Source organism: Saimiri boliviensis, chromosome 6 (genome assembly GCF_048565385.1).
Source record: "Saimiri boliviensis isolate mSaiBol1 chromosome 6, mSaiBol1.pri, whole genome shotgun sequence".
Lineage (NCBI taxonomy): Eukaryota > Metazoa > Chordata > Mammalia > Primates > Cebidae > Saimiri > Saimiri boliviensis.
The window spans coordinates 132837507-132861218 of record NC_133454.1 but is presented as its reverse complement, the minus strand read 5'-3'; the positions used below and the strand labels follow the sequence as shown (position 1 = coordinate 132861218).

Sequence of the window (23712 nt, the reverse complement as noted above, 5' to 3'; positions counted from 1 at the left end):
AGGGCTCGATTCCAGAAACCCGGAGTCGGTCTAACATTCATTCTCTGAACAGACTAAAGACGACAGACCATACCATCACCTCGGCCAGTGCAGAAGCTTGCACTGAACAAAATTCAACACCCACGCCCTATAAAAACTCTCCCAAAAATGGAAGAGAACTTCCTCATCCTCATCACGGCCTTCACAAAAAGCCTGCAGATGACATCTGCTTAAGCACCAGCGCTTTCCCTGAAATCAGGAAGGGGACGGAGGCACCTGCTTTCACCACTTCCGATCAACACGGTGCTGGAAACCACAGCTGGGCAACCGGGAAGATGGAGAAATTTAAAAGATCTAGGTGGGAAGGGGGAGTGAAACTGACAGATGATTGATAGTCTGTGCATAATCGAGAATCGACCAAAGGCAACTGAGATTGTCCATCCACGAGGATTGTTCCAGCACCCAGGACACAGGATGTGTGCACGCTCTAATTCTCTGTATAAAATGGCCTGGTCTTTGCCTGCAATCTACGTGCACCTTCCTGTTTTCTTCCTTCCTTCCTTCCTTCCTTCCTTTCTTTCTTTCTTTTTCTTTTTTCTTTCCTTCTCTCTCTCTCTCTCTCTCTCTCTCTCTCTTTCTCTTTTTCTTTCTTGACAGAGTCTCTATCACGCAGGCTGGAGTGCAGTGACATGATCTCGGCTCATTCCAACCTCCGCCTCCTGGGCTCAAGCAGCTTTCCTGCCTCAGCCTCCTCAGTAGTTGGAATTACAGGCATGTGCCACGAGCACGCCTAGCTAATTTTTGTGTTTTTAGTAGAGACAGGGTTTCACCATGTTGGCCACACTGATCTCAAACTCCTAGCCTCCAACACCACACCTGCCCACATCCTCCCATATACTTTCAATCATTTTAAAATTTCTATTAGGGGCCAGGCTCAGTGGCTCACGCCTGTAATCCCAGCACTTTGGGAGACCAAGGCGGGTAGATCACTTGAGGTCGGGAGTTCGAGACCAGCTTGGCCAACATAGCAAGCCCCCGTTTCTATTAAAAATATAAAAGCAATTTAGCCAGGCATGGTGGTGTGTGCCTGTAATCCCAGCTACTCTTGTGGCTGAGGCAGGAGAATCACTTGAACCCGGGAGGCGGAGGTTGCAGTGAGCTGAGATTGTACCAATGCTCTCCAGCCTGGGTGACAGAGTGAGACTGAGTCTCAATAAATAAATAAACAAAATAGAATTAGGCATAAGTTTACCATGTATGTGATTACTTATAATACCTAATATGATGTCAACGCTATGGGAATCGTTGTTATCCTGTATTCTTATTTGTATTATTTTTAATTATTGTATTTTTAACTTTTCTTCCTCAAGGATTTTCCAACTGAGGTTGAATTTGAGGACCCAGAACCCTGGGACAGAGAGGGCCCACTGTGTAATCAATGGGTGAGTTTATCAAGGTTAGAGGCACCAGAATATCAATATGCAAAAAGCAATTGTTCAAAAAAGGGCAAAGGACTCAAACCGACATTTCTGCAAAGAAGTTACACGAGTGGCCAGTGAGCATGTGAAAAGGTGCTCACGTCAGTAAGCCTTAGGGAACTGGAAATCGAGAGCCCAGGAGGCTCCACCCCACATGTCAAAACAGAAAAGAGCAGTGTTGTTACGGATAGGGAGAAGTTGGGACCTTTATCCACGGCTGGTGAGAGTGTGAAGTGGTGAAACTGCTGTGGAATATGGCCGTTTCTCAGAAATTTAAACGTGTAATTACCATACGCTTCAGCAATTCAATTTTTGGGTACAGACCCAAAATAACTGAGGCCAGGCGCTCACGCCTGTAATCCCAGCACTTTGGGAGGCCGAGGCAGGCAGATCATCTGAGGTCAGGAGTTGGAGACCAGCCTGGCCAACTTAGTGAAGCCCTGCCTGTACTAAAAACACAAAAATTAGCCAGGTGTGGTGATGGGCGCCTGTAATCCCAGCTACTCGGGAGGCTGAGGCAGGAGAATCACTTGAACTTGGGAGGTGGAGGTTGCAGTGAGCCAAGATTGTACCACTGCACATCAGCCTGGGTGACAGAGTGACTCCATCTCAAAAAAAAAAAAAAAAAAAAAAAAATTGAAAGCAGGTCGTGAAAAGATATATATATATTTTTTGAGATGGGATTTCACCATGTTGGTCAGACTGGTCTCGAACTCTCAGGTAATCCACCCGCCTTGGGCTCCCAAAGTGCTGGGATTATAGGCATGAGCCACCCTGCCTGGCCTGTGAAAAGATATTTGCACACCCACGTGCACAGCAGTATTATTCACAAATTCATAAGAGCTAAAAAAACCCCCAAGTGCCCATTGACAGGTGAATGGATAAACAGAATGTGGTCCATCCTTACAGTGGAATATTACTCAGCCTTGAAAAGGAAGGAAGGAAGAACATTCTGACACTGGCTACAACACAGACAGGCGACAGGATGCTGAGCGAGATAAGCCAGACACAAAAGACAAACCCTGTGTCCTTCCACTGATTTGAGGTGTTCAAGTTGTCAGATTCATGGAGACAGAAAGCAGAATGTGGCTGCCCGGGATGGGAGGGGGAGGGGAGTGTGTGTTTAACGGGAACAGAGTTTCAGTTTTTAGAAAATGGAGACATTCTGGCGATGAATGCTGGTGACGACTACACAGCATGACGCCGCCGTCAACACCACTGAACCATGCGCTTAAGACTGGGCAGGACGAGAAGTTCTGTTGTGGACCTTTCTGCAGTCAAAGTCCTGAGAAAAATCAGTGGCATCTCTCCATATTAGCAATAAATAATTGGAAATGGGAACAAAAATATCATTTACAATAGCACAAAAATATAAAATACTTAGGGAAAAATCTGACAAAAGATGTGAAAGATGAGTACACTGAAAACTGTGAACCACCGGGACGGAGGCGGAAGCCCTGCAGAAACAGCGACGCACACCTTGCTCATGGCTGGAAAACCCCATATTGCTAAGATGTAAGTTCTTTCTAAACTGATAAACATATTTAATGCAATCTCGGTCAAAATCCCTGCAGGCTTTTTTTTTTTTTTCTTGGTAGAAATTGACAAATTGAGACTAAATTTAGAGGGAAATGCAGAGGCCATAGAAGAGCCAAAGCAGTCCCCAAAAAGGGGCAAAGTTGAAAGAGAGTGAAACATTGGCTGAGATCCAGAACTGTTACAAAGCTATGATCATCAGAACAGTGTGGCATTAGCATAAAGACAGATAAACAGATCAATGAACAGAGTAGAGTCCAGAAACAAATTTATGTCTATATAAATAATCATTATTTTTTCTTTCCTTCTTTTTTTTGAGACGGAGTCTTGCTCTGTCGCCAGGCTGGAGTGCAGTGGTGCAATCTCGGCTCACTGCAACCTTCGCCTCCCGGGTTCAAGCGATTCTTCCGCCTCAGCCTCCCAAGTAGCTGGGACCACAGGCACATGCCACCACACCCGGCTAATTTTTGTATTTTTAGTAGAGACGAGGTTTCACCGTGTTAACCAGGATGGTCTCGATCTCTTGACCTCGTGATCCACCCGCCTCGGCCTCCCAAAGTGCTGGGATTACAGGCATGAGCCACCACGCCCAGCCCTATTTTTTCTTAAAAAAAATTTTTTTTTGAGATAGGGTCTGCCTCTGTCACCCAGGCTGGAGTACAGCAGCACAATCTCAGCTCACTGCAACCTCCACATCCTGGGCTCAAGCGATCCTCTCACCTCAGCCTCCCCAGTAGCTGGGACTACAGGCACGTGACACCCCACATGGCTAATTGAATTTTCAACAAAGGAGCAGAAGTATTGCAATGAAGAAAACCAGCCTTGTCCGCAAATGGTGCTAGAACAATAGGCTATCCATACACAGTAAGATAAACTTCAAGCCATACCTCACGCCATATATAAAAAGTTAACTCAAAATGTGTCATGTAAAACCCCAAAGTATAAAATTTCTTGAAGAAAACATAGGAGAAAATAGTTGTGTGACTTTGGGGTTAGGCAAGGATTTCTTACATTTACTACCAAGGACAAAATCTATAAAAAAGTAAATGATCAATTGGACTTTATCAAAATTTAGAAATTCCCACTCTTAAAAACGCTACTGAATGAAAAGACAAGCCACAGATTTGGAGAAAACCACCTCAAAGGGTACCTCTGATAAGGACTGGTATCTAGAATAACATTTAGATCTTAAATAAATAACGTTTAGGTCTTTAAAAAGAAACCCACCCCAATAACCCAATAAATAATGTGCAAGAGATTTGAGTAGGCATTTCACTAAAGAAGACGTATGGGGCTTATAAGTCCAGGAGTAAACTGATTTTTTTAAAAAAGGAAATCAGATATCATAAGTTAAACAGTCACACCAGGGTATGAGGAGGAAGTGTTTTGACAGAAATTGCTATACTAGTCATGAGTATATTACTAAAGATTTCTCTATAATGAATTTAATATTTAAAAACACCCAGTATTTGTTGAAAAAGCAAAATGAGGCCGGGTGCAGTGGCTCACGCCTGTAATCCCAGCACTTTGGGAGGCTGAGGAGGGCAGATCATGATGTCAGAAGATCAAGACCATTCTGGTTAACATGGTGAAACCCCACCTCTACTAAAAATACAAAAAAAAAAAAAAAAAAAAAATTAGCCAGGTGCAGTGGCACATGCCTGTAGTCCCAGCTACTCAGGAGGCTGAGGCAGGAGGATCGGTGGAACCCAGGAGGCAGAGGCTGCAGTGAGCCGAGATCGCACCACTGCACTCCAGCCTCAGTGACAGAGTGAGGCTTGGTCTAAAAAAAAAAGAAAAAGCAAGCAAAAGTATGTAATAGAGGTTTTTGAAATAATTTTTTTTTTTCTTTGAGACAGAGCCTCACTCTGTCACCCAGGCTGGAGTGCAGTAGCATGATCTTGGCTCTCTGCAGCCTCTGCCTCCCGGGTTCCACCGATCCTCCTGCCTCAGCCTCCTGAGTAGCTGGGACTACAGGCTTGTGCCACCATGTCCGGCTAATTTTTGTATTTTTAGTACAGACAGGGATTCACCATGTTGGCCAGGATGGTCTCCAACTCCTGACCTCAAGTGATCTGCCTGCCTTGGCCTCTCGAAGTGAGAGGCATGAAGCACCGTGCCTGGTCTAAAATAAAGTGTTTTAACAAGTGGAAAAAAAAACCATATGGTTGGCAGAGAAGTGTATAAAAATATTCTTAACACCGTTAGTCATTAAGGAAATACAATTTCAAGTCATAATGAGACAACACACTTACTAGAATGGCTAAAATTTTTTTCTTTTTTCTTTTAGAATGGCTAAAATGAAAAAGACCGACCATCCTAAGTGTTGGCAAGGCTGTGGGGTAACAAATGTCTGTGCACTGCCGGTGGGAATGTAGAATGGCACAACCACTTTGGAAAGCAGTTTAGCGATTTCTCAAAAGTTGAACATGGACCTCCCTGTCTGACCTAGATGGTCTGCTCCTCGGGATTTACCTGGCAGAAAAGAAAGTGTGTGTTCAAAAACAAAGCTTCCAAGCAGGTTGGTTTGTAGTGGCCTCAAATGGAAAATGAGCCTAGTGTCCCTCAGCAAGGAGAGAATGCACGCAGGAAGGAGTGAGGTGCTGCCACAGCATGCCACGCCGGAGGCATCTCCACATAATTATGCTGGGGAAAGGGGCCAAGGAGTGCCCACGGCATGGTTCCACTTACACGGAATCCTAGAAAATGCGAACAGTCTGCAGCCACGGAAGAGAAACCCAGGGTAGCTCCTGACTGCGGAAGGGTGGGAGGGAGAGGTTCCAAGGGGCGTGAGGAACCCTTTGTGGGTGATGGGTGTGGACATAGTCACCATGCTGACTGGAGTGGTGGTTTCACAGGCTCAAACTATTTATGTCAAAACTGACCACATCAGACACGCACACGTGGAGTTTGTTGTGTGCAAATTCCACCTCAGTTGAGCTGTTTTAGATGCTGCTATGCACTTTCCGACCAGTAAATCCTAAGTGTTTTCCTTGTTGCAATAAAAAATCCTAGTCATAATTTATAGTGGCTGCATGTTATTCTAGAGTTCTTTTTGGCTCTTAGAGATTTAAACATAATCAGAAAAATATATGAGAGCCTAAACTATAGTGACAGAACAAAAGGATCAGTGGTTGCCAGGGTTTGGGGGAGGGTGGCAGGGCTCAGACAGGGCACGTGTGAGGGAGCTGCGACCCTCCGGCCGTCCTGGTGGATATTCGACACTCTATATTTGCAACACCCAGAAAACTTAACAGCACAAAAAGTGAGCCTTCATGTATGCAAATGTAAACATTCAGGAGGCTGACGGGTGCCGCAGGTGAAATGCAGCATGTGGTGAAACAATCTGACTGTATTGCAAAGGCACGAAATAAACTCACTGAGGGGGCGAGGGTGGGGGGTATTGAAGGGCCCACCCTTTGGGCACCTCGGCAAGGAGCGAGGGGGCACTGAGGTTCCTGCCCTGGGCCATGACACCACCTAGGAACCCCTGAGTTTTCCGTTACTTGTGATTGTGTTTTCTCCGAAAAGCAAAAGTCTCCTTTGCAAAAAGTGGCCACGCCATTATCAAGCGCTAGACAGTGTGCGTTTGGGGCTGTGGAGATTCTCTGGACCACGTTGCAGCACTGACATGCTTGGGCTGGGTGAGGCTGGGAGAGCTTTCACCCTCTCTGAGTCTCGGTTTCCTTGTCTGTAGGATGGAGTGAGGCGAGTGCCTTCCTCCCAGGCTTGAGGGCTCCAGTGAGGCGGGGTTATAGAGCCCTTGGGCTGAACCTGCACATGGTGAGGTCGTGTGGAGCTGCCATGGAAGGTGAGCTCTGGTACCAGGGGGATTTCATTTGTCCATCCACCCACCCACTAATCCATCCATCCATCTACCCAATCATCCATCCACCCACCCACCTACCCATCCACTCACTCATTTCTCCCTCCCCCTGTCCGTTTATCCAGCCATCCCTTCAGCCACCCATCCGTCCACCCATCCACTCATCCATCCAGCTGTCCATTCTCTAATCCATCCACCCAGCCACTGAGCCATTCATCCCTCCTCCCTCCCTCCCTCCCTCCATCCCTTCCTCTCTCCATTCATTCCTACATTCATCCCTCCATTCACCCATCCCTCCCTCCCTTCCTCCACCCCTCCTTCCCTCCCATCCAGTTCTCCCTCCCTCCATTCACCCATCCCTCCTTCCCTCCCTCCTTCCCTCCCTCCCTCCATCCATCCATTCATCCATCCAACCATCTGTCCATCCATCCACCCACCCACTGACCCATTCATCCATCCTTCCCTCCCTCCATCCATCCACCCACCCATCCATCCATTCATCCCAACCATCCATCCACTCACCCACCGAAAGCAAAGTTATTGAGTGCATCTGCTGTGAGGGCGGCCATGGGGGACCCACATGGGCTGCTGCCTTTGAGCATTCCGAGCAGGAGGGGTCACACAGTATGGCCAAGGTGGTGAGGACAGTGTTCAGTGAAGGGATGTGGCACCTGGACCAAATCTTGAAGAGCAATTACCCCAGGTGTCTGGACTCCAGAAGCACAGCTCTCCCCTGACGACCCTGGCCCCGGGCTGCCCTTTCCGCAGCGGAGCCTCCCAGTGTCTGCCTGCCCAGCGGAGGCCTGGCCTGGTTTTGGCCTCTCTCAACCCCTCACCTGAGAACAATCACTCTGTGTGCTCACTTGCTCACCCCTCACACAGCGTGGCCCCAACATCCCGCCTTTCACCCTCGCAGCCTTGGGAGGTGATGTGCACACCTCCCTCCAGGGGTCTCAGAACCTTTGGGGGTCCAGAAAGTGGGCATGCTTGGGGTCTGAGTCTGCCCTGGGAGGTGGGCATGGCTGGTGTTTGATTTGCCCTCCCTTGAATCCTCAGATGCTGCCTGCCAGGGTGCAGGCCTGGGCCCTACCGCTCTGTCCCTGTGTGGGGCTGTGGCTGGGGCGGGGTCCCCCTTGGTGCCCAGAGGGCCGAGAACCGTGGCTTCTCTGGGTGTGCTCTCCATCTGCCCACCGAGGCAGTCCAGAGCCATGGTGCTGGGGGTGCGTGCCAGCCCCCACCACTCTGGTTAAGCCCAGTTGGCTGGGCCTGGGCAGCCCGGTGCTGGCAGGGTGGGCAGCGACAGGGTGGCTCAGGCCCGAAGAATGGGTGTGGGCCAGCCTGGCTTCCTGTGCCCTGAGTCGCTGGTCTTATGATGGAGGCACAAGATGTCCACTGACTCAGTTTCCCCTTCTGTAATGTGGGCTGATAATCAGATCTTCCACATGCGGGGGATCATGGAAAAATGGCCCCAGATGACATGTGGCTGAGGAGTGGGTGGCCTGCGCTTGCTGAAGGCCGACATTTCAGTGACCAGCGATGGGGGCCACCTTTGGACCCCACAGGCCTGGGGGGAGGGGCTGCCGTGGGGGGTGCAGGGAGCTGCGGTGTGCGTGGGTGCTCTCCGGGAAGCCAGGCTCTGTGCCGGTCTCCCACCCCTGGCGGAGGCTTTGGCCGAGCGGGGAGCACTGGTGTTCTGCAGGGAAACAGCCAGCGGGCCGCGGGGTTACTCTAGGGAGCTGGCTCATGCAGGGCGGGGCCGCCGGCTGGAGACCCCGGAGGCCAGCAGGAGGCCGCTCGCCGTGTCCCATGGAGGACATCCGTCTCTTCCTCAAGGCCTCTGCGGATGGTGTGAGGCCCGCCCGCCTGTCCAGGGTCACATTTGAGAAATCCCTTCACAGCGGCATCCAGCCCAGCCCCAGCCGCAGACGGGAGCCGTGGCCCGCCAGGCAGACTCAGCCACTGCCCGAGCCACGGGTGAGCCACTGGACGGGGCGGGGGACGCGCCTGCTGTCTTCGGCTCCCCCAGCAGCGCAGGGGTTCCCTCTGCTCCCCTCCCTCCCCAGCCTCCACTTCCTCCTCCTCCCTGTCCTTTCCCTTGTCCCTCCTCCTTGGGTGGCTCTGACCCCTGAATGGCTTCCCCTCACCTGGGCTTCCTGGTGAGTCAGGTTTGTGGAAACACAGTGGCGAGGGGGCGTCACTCCAGGCGCCCCGTGACGTCCGTGCTGCCTCCTCCCTGTGGTCACGACTGAATTCCGTGCTGGCCTTGGCGACAGCATCTCGTCAGGGTAAACACGCCGGGTGTGGGTGGGGCGGGGAGAGGTCGGGAGGCCAGGATGCTGTCTGTGTGGGGGTCTGAGCTCCACGTGGCCCTGGCTCTGAGTCCCAGGAGGGCCTGAGGCTGGGGCAGCCTGGCGTGGGGCCGGCGCTGTCAGCTCCTGGCTCCACAGCATCCGGCTCGCCGCTGGGTGGCCGGCACGTCCTTGACACAGAAGGCAGAACCGACAGGCAGCTTTCTTGGAGCGGGCAAAGCCCCCACTCTCTCCCGCCACCGGGACCCCTCCCGTCCCATGGGAAAGCCACAGGGTGGTGACGGGGTCCCCGGGCGGTGCGGCTGTCCACTCTCCCACCCTGCCGGCCTGCCCAGCCCCCATTGCCTCCAAGACCCCGGGAGATGCTGGGGACCAGCCGAGGCTGGGAGTCGACGTTGGGGACACTCTCGCTGTGGGGTGCCAGTGACTCCAGTCACCCCGGCCCGATGGACCCCTCGCTGCTGTCTTCCCCAGCTCCGTTTCCATGTTAGGAATGGGTCTCAGCTCTTCGCACCCCGCCCCACGCAGGGCTGCCCGTGAGCTCAGACAGGGCTCCCACCTGGGACCTGGCCGCGGGCCTAGAGGGGTGTTAGGGTCAGACCCCTGAGTCTGGGCACCACCACTGCCCGCCCAGAGGGGACACAGGTTCAGGGCACCTCACGCCTCAGGGCAGGAGGGCTGTGCCAGGCAGCCTGTGCTCCCCCCAGCCGGGGGCCTGGCCTGGAAAATCTGCCCCGAGGCCCCTTGGGGGTGGGGGCCGAAGTTGGGGCCGTCCTTGGGTTTTCCCAGGGCTCAGTGCCGGTGTGCGGAGGCCACACAGGGAGGTGGACAACGGTCCCCTCTGGCCTGGCCCCGTGGGCTCCAGTTTCCTAATCCCTGGTCCTGCCGGCTGGGGCCACACACTCAGTTTTCCCCACGTGCCCAGGTCCTGGCATGGAGCGCAGACTTGGGGCCTGGTGCTGGTGCTGGTGGGCACCACAGGGGGCCGGGAGGGGCTTCATCCCAGGCCCGGCTCCTGGCCACCCTCATCCCTGACGTCTCTGCAGGGCGGGGAACCCTGTGGGTCCTGAGTGGGAGGTGCAGCTGGAGGGCCAGGCTAGGGAAGGCTGGCAGGGCTCCCCGACCCGGCTCAGTCCAGGTGCGGGCTCCAGCTCCGGGGGGTCACCGCCTCTTTGCGGGAGCCTGGTCCGAGAAGCAGGTCAGCCAGGGAAAGAGGCTTGGTGCCTCGGGCCCTGAGTCTCCATAACTGTTGGGGTTAGCCCTCCCCACGGCCAGCATCCTGCCAGCACGTCCCCCTCGCCTTGGGCCAAAGCCATAAGCCCCACTCAGGGCCGGGCTCTATTTTCAGGAGGAGAAAAATGTAGAGAGGGGGGAGGGCCCCCAGACCTCAGTTTACCCACTGGCGACACCTGCCTGCGTCCTCCCGGGCTGGGGCGAGCATGGTGTACCCAGAGGTCTCACGGTTTGTGTGGCTGTGAGCTCCAGCTCTCCAGGCTTTTCCACACACCTGCTGGGCTCGGTGGGTGAGACTGCACTCAGCAGAGGCCTCAGGGCCCTGACCCCCACCCCGAGTGAGAGGTGGCTCTGGGGAGCACGGGCAGGCCATTCCCTTCTCAGCCCTCAGCCCTGAGGTCCCCAGGAGAAGAGACAGATGGCCACGTCCGGCCACCCGCTGGCTCCCCACGTGCCAGATTCTGTAACCTTTCCCCTGGCTGGGTGGGTACCCCGCAAGTTCCAACTACATGTAATTCCAGAGACTGGCTCAGCCTGGGAAAAGGATGGGCTTAGAGGGTGGGGGGTGCTGGGGCCTCTGACACAGCTCCGTGAGCCCGGCCAAGCGTCCCACGCAAGTCGGTGGGACCCCCCCGGACCCCGAAGGATCCCATATCCTCCCTGCCCTCGGGGAGGCCCCTTCCTGGGTCAGGTGTGGAAGCTGCCCCAGGGCTTGAGCCCCAGAAAGGGCTTGGTCTTCCCAGGGTAACGTGAGCCTGATCAGACCTGGGACCAGCTCAGCGGGGCCTGGGGGCCTATGGGGGCCTACGGAGCCTGACCAGACGTTCTTCTGGCAGGACACCCCTCCCCCAGCCCCGCTGGGCTCATCCCGGTAGCAGCTGGACGTGTTCCCTGGGTGTGTGTTGGCATTCGGGCTGCAGGCTGCCGCATCCTGAAGAAGGCTGCGTTTACCCAGGAAGCCATAAAGAGATGACCTCCGATAACCTGAACCAGTATTTCCCCACGGCTCGGGCCCCCACAGCTGTCTTCTTGCTCATCTGGCAAACGCCACACCCACCCCTTGGCCCTCCTCTACCTTCCCGCCCTCCCACTCCTGCTGGGGCATATAAGGCCGGGACCCCTGTGCCCGGGCGCAACCCACACCGCCCCTCCCAGCCACCATGGGGCTGCCATTAGCCTGCCTGGCAGCCATCTGCCTGGCCCTGTCTTTGGCCGGGGGCTCGGAGCTCCAGACAGGTGAGAGGGCAGAGTGTCCTGGGGCCGGGGCTGCGGGGCAGGCTAGTCGCCCCTGGGAGGCGGAGCTGGTCCCTGAGTGCCCCCTAGCAGTCTGGGCGGCTCAGCTGAGGCTCCGGGCCTGGTTGGCCCTCTGCAGCCTCCAGCTCTGCTGACTTTCAAGGGGCTGGAAGGACGGGGTTCCCCTGCCATTGCTTTGGGGTTGACTGCCCGACAACATGTGGGTCCCCGGGCCAGCACCGGGTGGAAAGAGCAGCCCAGGCCCCATTCAGCTGGGTCATTGTCTGTCGGGGAGGGAAGGGTGGCCAGGACCCCACCAGGAGGCCCCCTTCCCAGGTGGCAGAGACCCCGGAAGGGTGGAGGCTGCATAGCCCTTGCTGCGGTGCCCAGACCCCCTCCCCTACGCCCTGCTCGGCACCCGGCCTCACTCCTCGCTGGGTGAGGCGGGGGTAGAAGGCCTGAGACCCCTGGGGTGGGAGGGAACCTTTCTCGGCCCGGGCCTGCGCTGGGCTCGAAGCTGCTTCCGGGTCTCCCGTGGGGCCCTCCTCCCGAGGGCAGCATGGGCAGCTTCCCCCGCTCACCCCTCGTCCCCCGCTGCTCCCTCAGAGGGCAGAGCCCGAGACCACGGCCACAGCGTCTGCAGCGCGTGGGGCGACTTCCACTACAAGACCTTCGACGGCGACGTCTTCCGCTTCCCCGGCCTCTGCGACTATAACTTTGCCTCCGACTGCAAAGGCTCCTACAAGGAATTCGCCGTGCATCTGAAGCGGGGCCCGGGCCAGGCCGGGGCGCCCCCCCGGGTGGAGTCCATCCTGCTGACCATCAAGGACGACACCATCTACCTCACCCGCCACCTGGCCGTGCTGAACGGGGCCGTGTGAGTGTGGTGGGCGGTGCCTCTCCCACGTCCAGCAAAGGGGGTTGACGGCTCCCGCAGGGGTGCCCTTCTGCCCCAGCACACAACTGAGGAGGACGGCGTTGTGGTTTGGGTTCAGGTCACTAATTCATTCAACAAACAAACACTGATGAGCCCCCACAATTTCCCCCACAGACAAAGGGTTTTAGTTACCCCTTTCCTGTGTGTCCCGGACAGCTCCTCCCCTCGGGGGAGCCCGCCAGGCTCGGGGCGGCCTTGGCACCCCTGAAGGCTCCTGTCTCTGGTCCTGTGCATGCAGTGGCCGTGTGCTCCATCCCCAGGCTAGAGTGACACAAGCGGGTGCAGGGGGCTGTGGGGGGCTGTGGGGGCCCCTCGCCACCCCCAGAACAATGAGGCCCTGTGGATGCGTTCCTGTCCAGCATGTTCCCCGCCGGCAGGACTTGCCCTTCTTCAGCCCCGGAGATTCAGTTCTCTGCAAGGGGCTCCAGTGTGGGCGCGGGTGGGAGGGCAGAGGCCCTCAGGTGTGGGTGGGGGGGAGGGCAGAGGCCCTCAGGTGTGGGTGGGGTGGAGGGCAGAGGCCCTCAGGTGTGGCCACGGTGGGTGGGACAGCTGGAGGCCCTTGGGCACCGAGGCGCAGAGGCTGGGGTGAATGCCTCTACCTGGGCCAGCACGGGCACCAGCAGAAGGTGGGGTAGGGCCCTGACACCCTCAGGGGGACCCTGGGGGGCCCCGTAGGGGGTTGTTCCACTGAGCACGGGGCCTGGAGGGGGGCTGGGCAGCCTGGCCCTCCCTACTCTCCCAACCTGGCGTCCTCAAGGCCCTGAGAGGGGACCCTGCCCAGGACTGAGCCCCCAGGAGGGAGTGGAGAGGGCCGTCCAGGCCGGAGGTGGCTCTGCGGGGAAGCCCGGCCGGCAGAGAGGGACAGGGGCTTTTTGGCCACGTCCTCCCACGCAGAGGCCGGCCAAGTTCCCTGACCCGGGCAGAGCCGCCCTCACCACTCACGCACAGCTTCAGTCCCCTCTGGGCGGCAGGGTCCCGGGAGGACAAGCCAGGGTCGGGGGGTCTGGGCGGCGGACCCAAGAGTGACCCCGACGTGCTCCGGCCAGGGTCAGCGCCCCGCACTACAGCCCCGGGCTGCTCATCGAGAAGAGCGACGCCTACACCAAGGTGTACTCCCGCGCCGGCCTCGCCCTGCTGTGGAACCGTGAGGACGCCGTCATGGTGCTCAGGGGCCCCGGGCTCGTGGGGCTGGTGGGGGCTCCGTCAGGCCTCCGGGTGGACCCCAAGGGAGGGCAGGGTGTCGGCGCTGGACTTGGGGGGCAGCAGCAGAAGCCGGCCTGGCCCTGATCCCCTGATCCTCGGCTTCTCGGGCACCTGCCCTCCCCCCGTCCCACCTTGCTCTGGCTCAAACGAGCAGCGAGTGGGTTCCTGGCCACCGTCCTGGAGGCCAGCTCACCCGCTCCCTCCCCGACAGCTGGAGCTGGACAGTAAGTTCCGGAACCACACCTGTGGCCTCTGCGGGGACTACAACGGCCTGCAGAGCTATTCGGAATTCCTCTCTGACGGTGAGACCCGGGGGACTTGGCAGGGGCGCGGTGGGCTGGGGGCTGCCGGGAGCCCCGCTGAAGGCCGCGCGTCCCCAGGCGTGCTCTTCAGTGCCCTGGAGTTCGGGAACATGCAGAAGATCAACCAGCCTGACGTGGAGTGCGAGGACCCCGAGGAGGAGCCGGCCCCGGCGTCCTGCGCCGAGCACGTGAGTCCCGGTGGGGGTCCCGGTGGGGGTCCCGGTGGGGGTCCCGGTGGGGGTCCCGGTGGGGGTCCCGGTGGGGGTCCCGGTGGGGCCGGCCCCTGAGCAGCGCGTTCACCCACGTCCGTTCCCAGCGCGCCGAGTGCGAGCGGCTGCTGACCGCCGAGGCCTTCGCCGACTGCCAGGACCGGGTGCCGCTGGAGCCGTACCTGCGAGCCTGCCAGCAGGACCGCTGCCACTGCTCCGGCGGGGACGGGGACGCCTGCGTCTGCAGCACGGTGGCCGAGTTCTCCCGCCAGTGCTCCCATGCCGGCGGCCGGCCCGGGAACTGGAGGACCGCCTCGCTCTGCCGTACGTGCTGGTGCCCTGCGGGCAGGGGACTCCAGGGGGGACCTGTGCTGTCCCCCCAAGCCTGGGGGTGGGGGTGAGAGCCGTGTCTACGCAGGGGACCGGGAGCAGGGGACGCTCCCCACAGGCTGGGAGCCCTTCTCGCTGCACCTGGGGGTGCAGCAGCTGCTGGGCCCCAGCCTCACCCTCACCTCGGGCCTCTGCGGTTGCAGCCAAGACCTGCCCCGGGAACCTGGTGTACCTGGAGAGCGGCTCGCCCTGCATGGACACCTGCTCGCACCTGCAAGTGAGCAGCCTGTGCGAGGAGCACCGCATGGATGGCTGTTTCTGCCCGGAAGGTGCGTGTGGAGGCGGCCCCGCCCTGGCACTGCCCACCGGGCAAGACGCCTGCAGCCCTGGCCTCAGGTTCTCGCCTGCACTGAGGGGACGGCTCCGCTGGGTGGTGGGGGCAGCGGCGGCACAGAAGTGCCTCTCCCTCCACCCAATACCCGGGCGGGTCCAGGGAGAAGGGGCCTCGGTGTGAGGCTCTTCCCCAAGGCTGGCTTCGGGGAGGCCGGGAAGGGGACTGCCTTCTGGTCATCGCCCTGGGAACAGACCTCCTCCTGCCCGGCCCCTGGCCGGAGCCTGGAGGCCTTTGGGAGGAGCTCGGCTGTCAGAGGCAGGCAGGTAGCCTGGAGGCTGGGGCCCCACGGCTAGGCCCTGACCCAGGGACCGGGTGGGGACCGCAGGCATCAGCGCAGGGGACCGGCGGTGCCTGCGGGTGGGAGGCCTGGCTGGCGGCCCCCCAGTGGGGATTCTGGCTCTTTCTGAGCTAGCCCGGGTGACGCTGCCTTCCTGGCCATCCCAGGCACCGTGTATGATGACATCGCGGGCGGCGGCTGCGTTCCCGTGAGCCAGTGCCACTGCAGGCTGCACGGACACCTGTACACACCGGGCCAGGAGATCACCAGTGACTGCGAGCAGTGGTGAGTCCCGGGCCAGGGCTGGCACGGCAGGGGCAGGGGCGGCAGAGCCCTGACCCTGTGCCCCTGGCTCAACAGCGTCTGCAATGCTGGCCGCTGGGTGTGCAAAGACCTGCCCTGCCCTGGCACCTGCGCCCTGGAAGGCGGGTCCCACATCACCACCTTCGATGGGAAGAAGTTCACCTTCCACGGGGACTGCTACTACGTCCTGGCCAAGGTAGAGGCCACCCAGGGGCGGGGGCGTGGGGGCAGAGCTGGGCTGGCATCCAGGTCCTTGGCTGTCCAGGGGTGGTGGGCTGGCTGTCCCTGAAGCACAGGGTGCCCGTGGGCTGTCCCAGGGCAGGTGACGGGGCTTCTGCTCTCTGGCTGGAGGATGAGAAGTGGGCCTTCCCTTCTAAGCCACCGCCGGGTCTCAGGGTGCAGGGTGCTGCCCGCCCCGGCCCTCAGCGCCGACTCTGCCTCCCGCCCTGTCACAGGGCGACAATGACTCCTACGCCCTCCTGGGTGAGCTGGCCCCCTGCGGCTCCACGGACAAGCAGACCTGCCTGAAGACGGTGGTGCTGCTGGCCGACGGGAAGAAGAATGTGAGCGGCCGCGCCCTCTCCTTCTGGGGCCCCGGGCCTTCCGAGGGGGCCCTTCTCTGCCCTGACCACCCTCGGCCCTTCCCCAGGTGGTGGTCTTCAAGTCCGACGGCAGCGTGTTGCTCAATGAGCTGCAGGTGAACCTGCCCCACGTGACTGGTGAGGAGCCTGGGCCCTTCGAGCTCCACGGGGCCTGCTGTGATGTGGACGGTCCAGCCGCCACCTCCGACCCAGGAAGCTGGGTGGGAAGATCCCACAGTGGGAGGGTCCTGTGGTGCCCCGAAGGCTCCGTCCTGGGTTCTCTGCTGGAGGGGGCGGTGGGAGGGTGCCACCTTCCGGCTGCCCACCTGAGCCTGGCAGGTCCCGGGACCCCGCTCCTTGCCCCACCCCTTGCCCTGCCCATCTCCCTGCCCCTCACCCTGCCCCTCACCCTGCCCCTCACCCTGCCCCTCACTGTGCCCCTCACTGTGCCCCTGCCCACAGCGAGCTTCTCCATCTTCCGCCCATCTTCCTACCACATCGTCGTGAGCGTGGCCGCCGGCCTCCGGCTGCAGGTGCAGCTGGCCCCGGTCATGCAACTGTTCGTGACGCTGGACCCGGCCGCCCAGGGGCAGGTGCAGGGTGAGTGGCCCCGCCAAGCTCGCCCCCACGAAGGCCCGTAGGGGGCCCTGCCCTGCCAGTCCCTGACCCTTCCCAACCTGCCTTGGCCCCTCAGGGCTCTGCGGTAATTTCAACGGCCTGGAAGGCGACGATTTCAAGACGGCCAGCGGGCTGGTGGAGGCCACGGGAGCTGGCTTCGCCAACACCTGGAAGGCACAGTCCAGCTGCCGTGACAAGGTGGACTGGCTGGACGACCCCTGCTCCCTGAACATCGAGAGTGGTGAGGCTTGGCAACGCGGGCACCCGCCCAGCCCACCTGGGGGACCCGCCCGTGGCCTCCACGGGTAGACGGGGCTCCAGCCGGATGCGTGGGTGGGGAGGGCAGTTAGGCGGCTCTCCCCACGGGGCAGCATGGCACCTTCGACTTCCTGCTGGGGCTGGTTTATGGTGGCCATGGCGGCAGCCTGCCAGGTGACCCGGAAGAGAGCCTGGGCTGGATCCTACTGGGATGCTGGGCCCTGGGTGAGAGATGGGAGGTGGTGGGTGCCCTGCAGGGGGCTCTACCCAGCCTCGGGCTGCCTGGAAATCTGATTCCGGGGGAGGAAGCAGACTGGGCATGGGTACACAGGGGGAACCATGTCTGGGGTCCAGGGGATCTCATGGGGGTCCCAGGTCCTGCTGAGGTTCTGATACCCACTCCCCAGCCACCTACGCTGAGCACTGGTGCTCCCTCCTCAAGAAGACAGAGACCCCCTTCGGCAGGTGCCACTCGGCTGTGGACCCCGCTGAGTATTACAAGGTGGGTGGGACCCGCACCCCCAGCCTCCGACGCCATCGAGGTGGACTCAGGGTACCCCAGACCCCCACGTCACACGTGAGGTGGACTTGGTGCACCCGGCCCGCTGGTTGTGTGTGTGAGGTATGGGAGCTTGTATGTGTGAGTGCCAGCCACTCTGCCTCCCGGCCTCACCGCCCACCCTGCTCTGTCACCCAGAGGTGCAAATATGACACATGCAACTGTCAGAACAACGAGGACTGCCTGTGTGCCGCCCTGTCCTCCTACGCCCGCGCCTGCGCCGCCAAGGGCGTCATGCTGTGGGGCTGGCGGGAGCGCGTCTGCAGTGAGTGTGACCCTGCGTGCTGCGTCCTGGGGACGGGGCTGGGCTTCAGGCTCCTGGGACGGGGCTGGGGCCCTGAGCACGGGCGGGTGGCGTGGGCCGTGTCCTGGGGATGGGGCTGGGCTTCGAGCTCTTGGGACGGGGCTGGGGCCCTGAGCACCGGTGGTCCTGGGAGAGGGGTCGGCTCCCAGGCAGCTGTGGACCAGGCTTCAGCTTCACAGGCCGGTGGTAGTGGGAAACCAGCCCCTCCCACAGCAAGGGGCGGCCACACAGCAGGGATGGAACCAGGGACGGGCCTGGCACTGTGGCGGCCGAGTGTGGGAGTGGGTCCCAGAGTGTGCACTCCCTGGCCCCCGGGCCGCCCTGGGGATGGGAGACACGCGTCTGGCTCCTCACGCCCCTCACGCCACCCGTGGTCCTCGGCAGACAAGGACGTGGGCTCCTGCCCCAGCTCACAGGTCTTCCTGTACAACCTGACCACCTGCCAGCAGACCTGCCGCTCCCTCTCCGAGGCCGACAGCCACTGTCTCGAGGGCTTCGCGCCTGTGGACGGCTGTGGCTGCCCCGACCACACCTTCCTGGACGAGAAGGGCCACTGCGTGCCCCTGGCCAAGTGCTCCTGCTACCACCGCGGCCTGTACCTGGAGGCAGGGGACGTGGTCGTCAGGCAGGAGGAACGATGGTGGGTGCTGGGCCCCGGAGACCTGGGAGGCTCTGCCTGCGGAGGCTGAGATGCCCAAGGCGGAGGGGTCCTGGGTGGGGGCTCTGAGAGTTGCTAGGCTCACACGTGTCCCGCGGAAGCTGTTGCTGTCTGTGGTCGTCCTGCGTGGGCCCTGCTCATCTCTGACCTCTCCCACAGTGTCTGCCGGAACGGGAAGCTGCACTGTATGCAGATTCGGCTGCTCGGCCAGAGTAAGTGACGCTGCCCCCGCCACCCCTGCCCGCCACCCCTCCCCACCACCCCTCCCCGCCGCCCCTGCCCGCCGCCCCTCCCTGCCACCCCTGCCCGCCACCCCTCCCCCCACCCCTCCCCAACCACCCCTCCCCACCACCCCTCCCCAACCACCCCTCCCCCCCACCCCTCCCCACCACCCCTCCCCAGCCTGGCCACCCCTCTCCGGCCGCCCACCTGCCCACCCCAGCGATCCGCCCCAGTCACCCTCCCCGGCCACACCTCCCCAGCCTGCCTGAGACCCCCAGCTTCAGCTGGAGCTGAGGTGACCCCTCCGTCCCACAGGCTGTGTGGCCCCGAAGATCCACATGGACTGCAATAACCTGACCGCACTGGCCACCTTGAAGCCCCGAGCCCTCAGCTGTCAGACGCTGGCCGCCGGCTATGTGCGTGCTGGGGGGACTGCTGTGGGTTGGCGGGGGTGCCTGGCTGGCTGGCTGGCTGAGCCCGGCTCCTGAACTGTGCCCCCGGCCAGGGTCTGTGTGCTGAGTCCTGAGGATGCAGGCCCTGTTGATGCTGTCCCTGTCCCTGGGAGGGAAGCGGCAGCCTGTGGGCCACTGGGGCACAGGGGCCAGTGTAGGGCCCTCGGCGGGCAGCCCTCACCAGTCTCCCTGCCCAGTAGTGGGCCTGAGCGGGGAGGCCTGAGCCCCGGCCAGAGAGAGAGGTGGGAGGTCCAGAACATGACGGAGACTGCATGGCAATCCTGGCCGGGCATCCAATCCTGACCCCAGGGAGGGCTGCAGCCTCACCGGTCCACCCCCGAACCCCACCCTCTGGCTGTCTCCAGTACCACACAGAGTGTGTCAGTGGCTGCGTGTGCCCCGATGGGCTGATGGACGACGGCCGGGGCGGCTGCGTGGCGGAGGAGAAGTGCCCCTGCGTCCACAACAAGGACCTGTACTCCCCCGGGGACAAGATCAAGGTGGACTGCAACACCTGGTGAGCCGGCCCGGCCCGTCTTGGCTGCCTCCCAGGCCCCATGTGCTCCACAGGGGTGGCCACGAGCACGGGCCGAGGGCCAGGCGCCTCTCTTGGGGGGTCCGCCTGGGTCTGGCGAGGTCCTGTGGTGGCCCCTGTCCCACGGCTGGGGGGAGGTCTCTCATGTCAGCTGCTGGTCTTGAAGCCATGGGGGGAGGGGCATTTGGAGCCACTTTTGGGGCCAGCATGGGCCTGCAGGTGTCCTGTGTGGTGCCCGGTGCCCAGGGTCTCCTCCAGGCACCCATGAGTGGGTGGGGTGGCCTCGGCCCCTGGGTCCCTTCAGGCTCCTCTCCTGTCCTCCTCAGCACCTGCCAGAAAGGACGCTGGGCGTGCTCCCAGGCTGTGTGCCACGGCACCTGTTCCATTTATGGGAGCGGCCACTACATCACCTTTGATGGGAAGTACTATGACTTTGACGGACACTGCTCCTACGTGGCTGTTCAGGTGCGGTCACGGCCACGGCCTAGCCGGCTGCTTGTGGTCAGGGACCCTCTGCCTGCCCTGAGCAAGGCTCTCAGCTCCCTGAGAAGTCCTGAGACTTGGGAGGGCTGGCTTTTCCTCAGCCCCAGACCCACACCTGCAGGGAGATTTGGCCTTCTAGCCAGGGGTGGGTGGGGATGGTAAAATCCCCTCTGCACCATCCGGTTCTGTGGCCCTCCTGTGGGTGCACGAGGTGGGTGGGGTTGATTGCCCAGCCATGGGGACTGAGGGTACCTATATAGGGAGCTGAGTAAGGGCCAGGGCTAGGCCCCCGCCCACGAGGCTCTCCAGATACAAATCCCACAGCCCTTTGAGGCACCATGATCCCTGGGGACAGGGGATGGGCCTGCGGTTGGGTCAGGTCCCTGGATGGGCAGGAGCAGGGCCAGGTTTGTGTGCTCAGTGGCTGTGGCCCCACCAGCTAGGGTGGGTGTGCCCTGGGGGGTACCTGGGGCCCAGCCGTCCTGGCTGACCTCCCCCTTGTGGCCCCCAGGACTACTGCGGCCAGAACTCCTCACTGGGTTCATTCAGCATCATCACTGAGAACGTCCCCTGTGGCACCACGGGAGTCACCTGCTCCAAGGCCATCAAAATCTTCATGGGGGTGAGTGCTGCCAGCCCCGGAAACATGTGAGCCCTGGGGGACCCTCAGACCAGCCAGTGACTGGGGCTCTCCTCCGGGCAGAGGACGGAGCTGAAGTTGGAAGACAAGCATCGAGTGGTGATCCAGCGGGATGAGGGTCACCACGTGGCCTACACCACGCGGGAGGTGGGCCAGTACCTGGTGGTGGAGTCCAGCACGGGCATCATCGTCATCTGGGACAAGAGGACCACCGTGTTCATCAAGCTGGCTCCCTCCTACAAGGTGGGCTGCCTCCCTGCCTGCCCTGGCCTCCCACCCCACATCCCCTACCCCAGTGTTTGCAGGACGAGCCCCTGCCCTCCCTCCAGCCCCTTTTTGGAGTCTCCGGGACGCTTGTCTCCTGCAGGGCACTGTGTGTGGCCTGTGTGGGAACTTCGATGACCGATCCAACAACGACTTCACCACGCGGGACCACATGGTGGTGAGCAGCGAGCTAGACTTCGGGAACAGCTGGAAGGAGGCCCCCACCTGCCCGGACGTGAGCGCCAACCCCGAGCCCTGCAGCCTGAACCCGCACCGCCGCTCCTGGGCGGAGAAGCAGTGCAGCATCCTCAAAAGCAGCGTGTTCAGCATCTGCCACAGCAAGGTGGGGGGCCGGCCATGGAGGGGCAGAGCGGGCAGGGAAGGGCGGCGGCTGTGGGCGAGGCCATGGGAGGGGACGATTGTAGGCAGAGCAGGGCTGCAGGTGGGCTGTGGCTGTGGGCGGGGCCGACTGTAGGCAGAGCAGCACCATAGGTGGGCTGCGGCTGTGGGCGGGGCCATGGGAGGGGCCGACTGTAGGCAGAGCAGCACCATAGGTGGGCTGTGGCTGTGGGCAGGGCCATGGGCGGGGCCGACTATAGGCAGAGCAGCACTATAGGTGGGCCTTGGCTGTGGGCGGGGCCATGGGCAGGGCCGCGTATAGGCAGAGCAGCACCATAGGTGGGCTGTGGCTGTGGGCAGGGCCGACTGTGGGCAGAGCAGGGTGGTAGGTGGGTTGTGGCTGTGAGTGTGGGGACATGGGTGGGGCCAACTATAGGCAGAGCAGGTCTATAGGTGGCTGTGGCTGTGGGCGGGGCCATGGGCGGGGCCGACTGTAGGCAGAACAGGGCTGTAGGTGGGCTGTGGCTGTGGGCGGGGCCGACTGTAGGCAGAACAGGGCTGTAGGTGGGCTGTGGTTGTGGGTGGGGCCGACTGTAGGCAGAGCAGCACCATAGGTGGGCTGTGGCTGTGGGCGGGGACATGGGCGGGGCCGACTATAGGCAGAACAGGGCTGTAGGTGGGCTGTGGCTGTGGGCGGGGCCGACTGTAGGCAGAACAGGGCTGTAGGTGGGCTGTGGCTGTGGGCGGGGCCGACTGTAGGCAGAGCAGCACTATAGGTGGGCTGTGGCTGTGGGTGCGGCCATGGGCGGGGCCGCCTAGGCAGAGTGGCGCTGTGGACTGACCTTGGACGTGCTTAGGGCGTAGAAGAGCATATTACTGATCAGGGCGTGGTCACAGCAGGGTGGTGTCTTAGGTGCGCCTGGGGCTAGGGGACTTCACATGCTCAGTGGGCACCTTCAGGGGTCGCCCTGCTGCACCACCACGGAACACTTACTTGTCCTCCAGCTTTGGCTCTGGCCTCGCATCCTTAGGTCACGTGACCATGTAATCAGCCTTCCCTTTGACCCTGGGCTGGACCCGCAGCCTCCCTCTGCCTCCCCAGGCTCAGATACTCACCTGGAAGGAGAAAGGACATGCACTCCCCCCCCACGCTAGGCCTACATGTCCCCTGCTGCAGGGAGTGTGGGGAGGGTGGGTTCTAGGATGGCCATGTTGCTGCCAAGGACGCTGAGGCGCTGGGTGACAGGTCCGCACAGCCACGGCGGATAGGTGTCTCCGGAGCCTCTCCCAGAGGTTGGCCCTGCTGGGGCCCCAGGTGATGTGCCCTGTCCCAGGAGCAGGGGCAGCTTCAGTGTCTTGAGCTCTAGGGCACCTGAGAATTCCTGGCCCCATGAAGGCAGCACAGGCCCAGGGCACACCAGGGTCTTTTCTGCAGGTGGACCCCACGCCCTTCTACGAGGCCTGCGTGCACGACTCATGCTCCTGTGACAGCGGCGGGGACTGTGAGTGCTTCTGCTCCGCTGTGGCCTCCTACGCCCAGGAGTGTACCAAGGCGGAGGCCTGCGTGTTCTGGAGGACGCCGGACCTGTGCCGTAAGAGTCCCCGAACTGGACCTGGGGCTAGCGAGGGGCTGGGAGGGCTGCCCTGTGGGCTGGGGTGGCACTCTGCGCCCATCCAGGCGATGAGTGTGTGTGACCGCCCTTTCCCCAACCTCCCTGGCATTCTTCTTTGGGTGCCCATGGACCTGGGATGGCAGAGCAGGCTTGATGTGTCTGTGCCCGAGCCCCACACCCCAGATTCGCCTCATCCTGGCACGTGCCTGAGCCACCACCCCCGGCGTCTGACCCTGGCCCCGCCTCCCCCCAGCCATATTCTGTGACTACTACAACCCTCCGCATGAGTGTGAGTGGCACTACGAGCCGTGTGGGAACCGGAGCTTCGAGACCTGCAGGACCATCAACGGCATTCACTCCAACATCTCTGTGTCCTACCTGGAGGGTGAGCGGGGCGGGCCTGGGGTGGGGGATGGCAGACAGGCCTGGCTGTTGTTGGCTGGAGACCTATGGGGACACGCGGAGGGAGGCCTGACCCTCAGGGCACCCTCAGCCCAGGGCAGCCAGGCCTCCCTTGCTGCAGGGTCAGGAGGGAAACCGGAAGTGGCGGGGTGGGAGGTACTCAGGTCCATGCAGAGCAGGGCGGGTTGGGGAACATTTCAGGCACAGGTCAGCGGAGGCCCTGGTGGGTGCTGGC

The 23712-nt window shown here is 60.9% G+C and overlaps 1 protein-coding gene across 1 annotated transcript in view; it reads left to right on the top strand.

Moving 5' to 3' along the window:
* The first annotated feature begins 11486 nt into the window (after positions 1–11486).
* Positions 11487–23712, top strand: part of MUC2 (mucin 2, oligomeric mucus/gel-forming) — a 32772-nt gene continuing 20546 nt past the window's right edge. The window contains exons 1-25 of the mRNA XM_074401880.1: positions 11487–11597; positions 12201–12471; positions 13578–13692; positions 13946–14036; positions 14115–14224; positions 14353–14569; positions 14779–14904; positions 15414–15531; positions 15607–15745; positions 16005–16112; positions 16199–16268; positions 16593–16730; positions 16825–16989; positions 17414–17508; positions 17704–17830; positions 18254–18509; positions 18687–18739; positions 19065–19165; positions 19567–19718; positions 20063–20201; positions 20731–20841; positions 20923–21102; positions 21227–21466; positions 22898–23054; positions 23329–23460. Coding sequence (XP_074257981.1) covers positions 11522–11597; positions 12201–12471; positions 13578–13692; positions 13946–14036; positions 14115–14224; positions 14353–14569; positions 14779–14904; positions 15414–15531; positions 15607–15745; positions 16005–16112; positions 16199–16268; positions 16593–16730; positions 16825–16989; positions 17414–17508; positions 17704–17830; positions 18254–18509; positions 18687–18739; positions 19065–19165; positions 19567–19718; positions 20063–20201; positions 20731–20841; positions 20923–21102; positions 21227–21466; positions 22898–23054; positions 23329–23460 — 3487 coding nt within the window. The 5' untranslated portion in view covers positions 11487–11521. The remainder of the gene's footprint in view (positions 11598–12200; positions 12472–13577; positions 13693–13945; positions 14037–14114; positions 14225–14352; positions 14570–14778; positions 14905–15413; positions 15532–15606; positions 15746–16004; positions 16113–16198; positions 16269–16592; positions 16731–16824; positions 16990–17413; positions 17509–17703; positions 17831–18253; positions 18510–18686; positions 18740–19064; positions 19166–19566; positions 19719–20062; positions 20202–20730; positions 20842–20922; positions 21103–21226; positions 21467–22897; positions 23055–23328; positions 23461–23712) is intronic.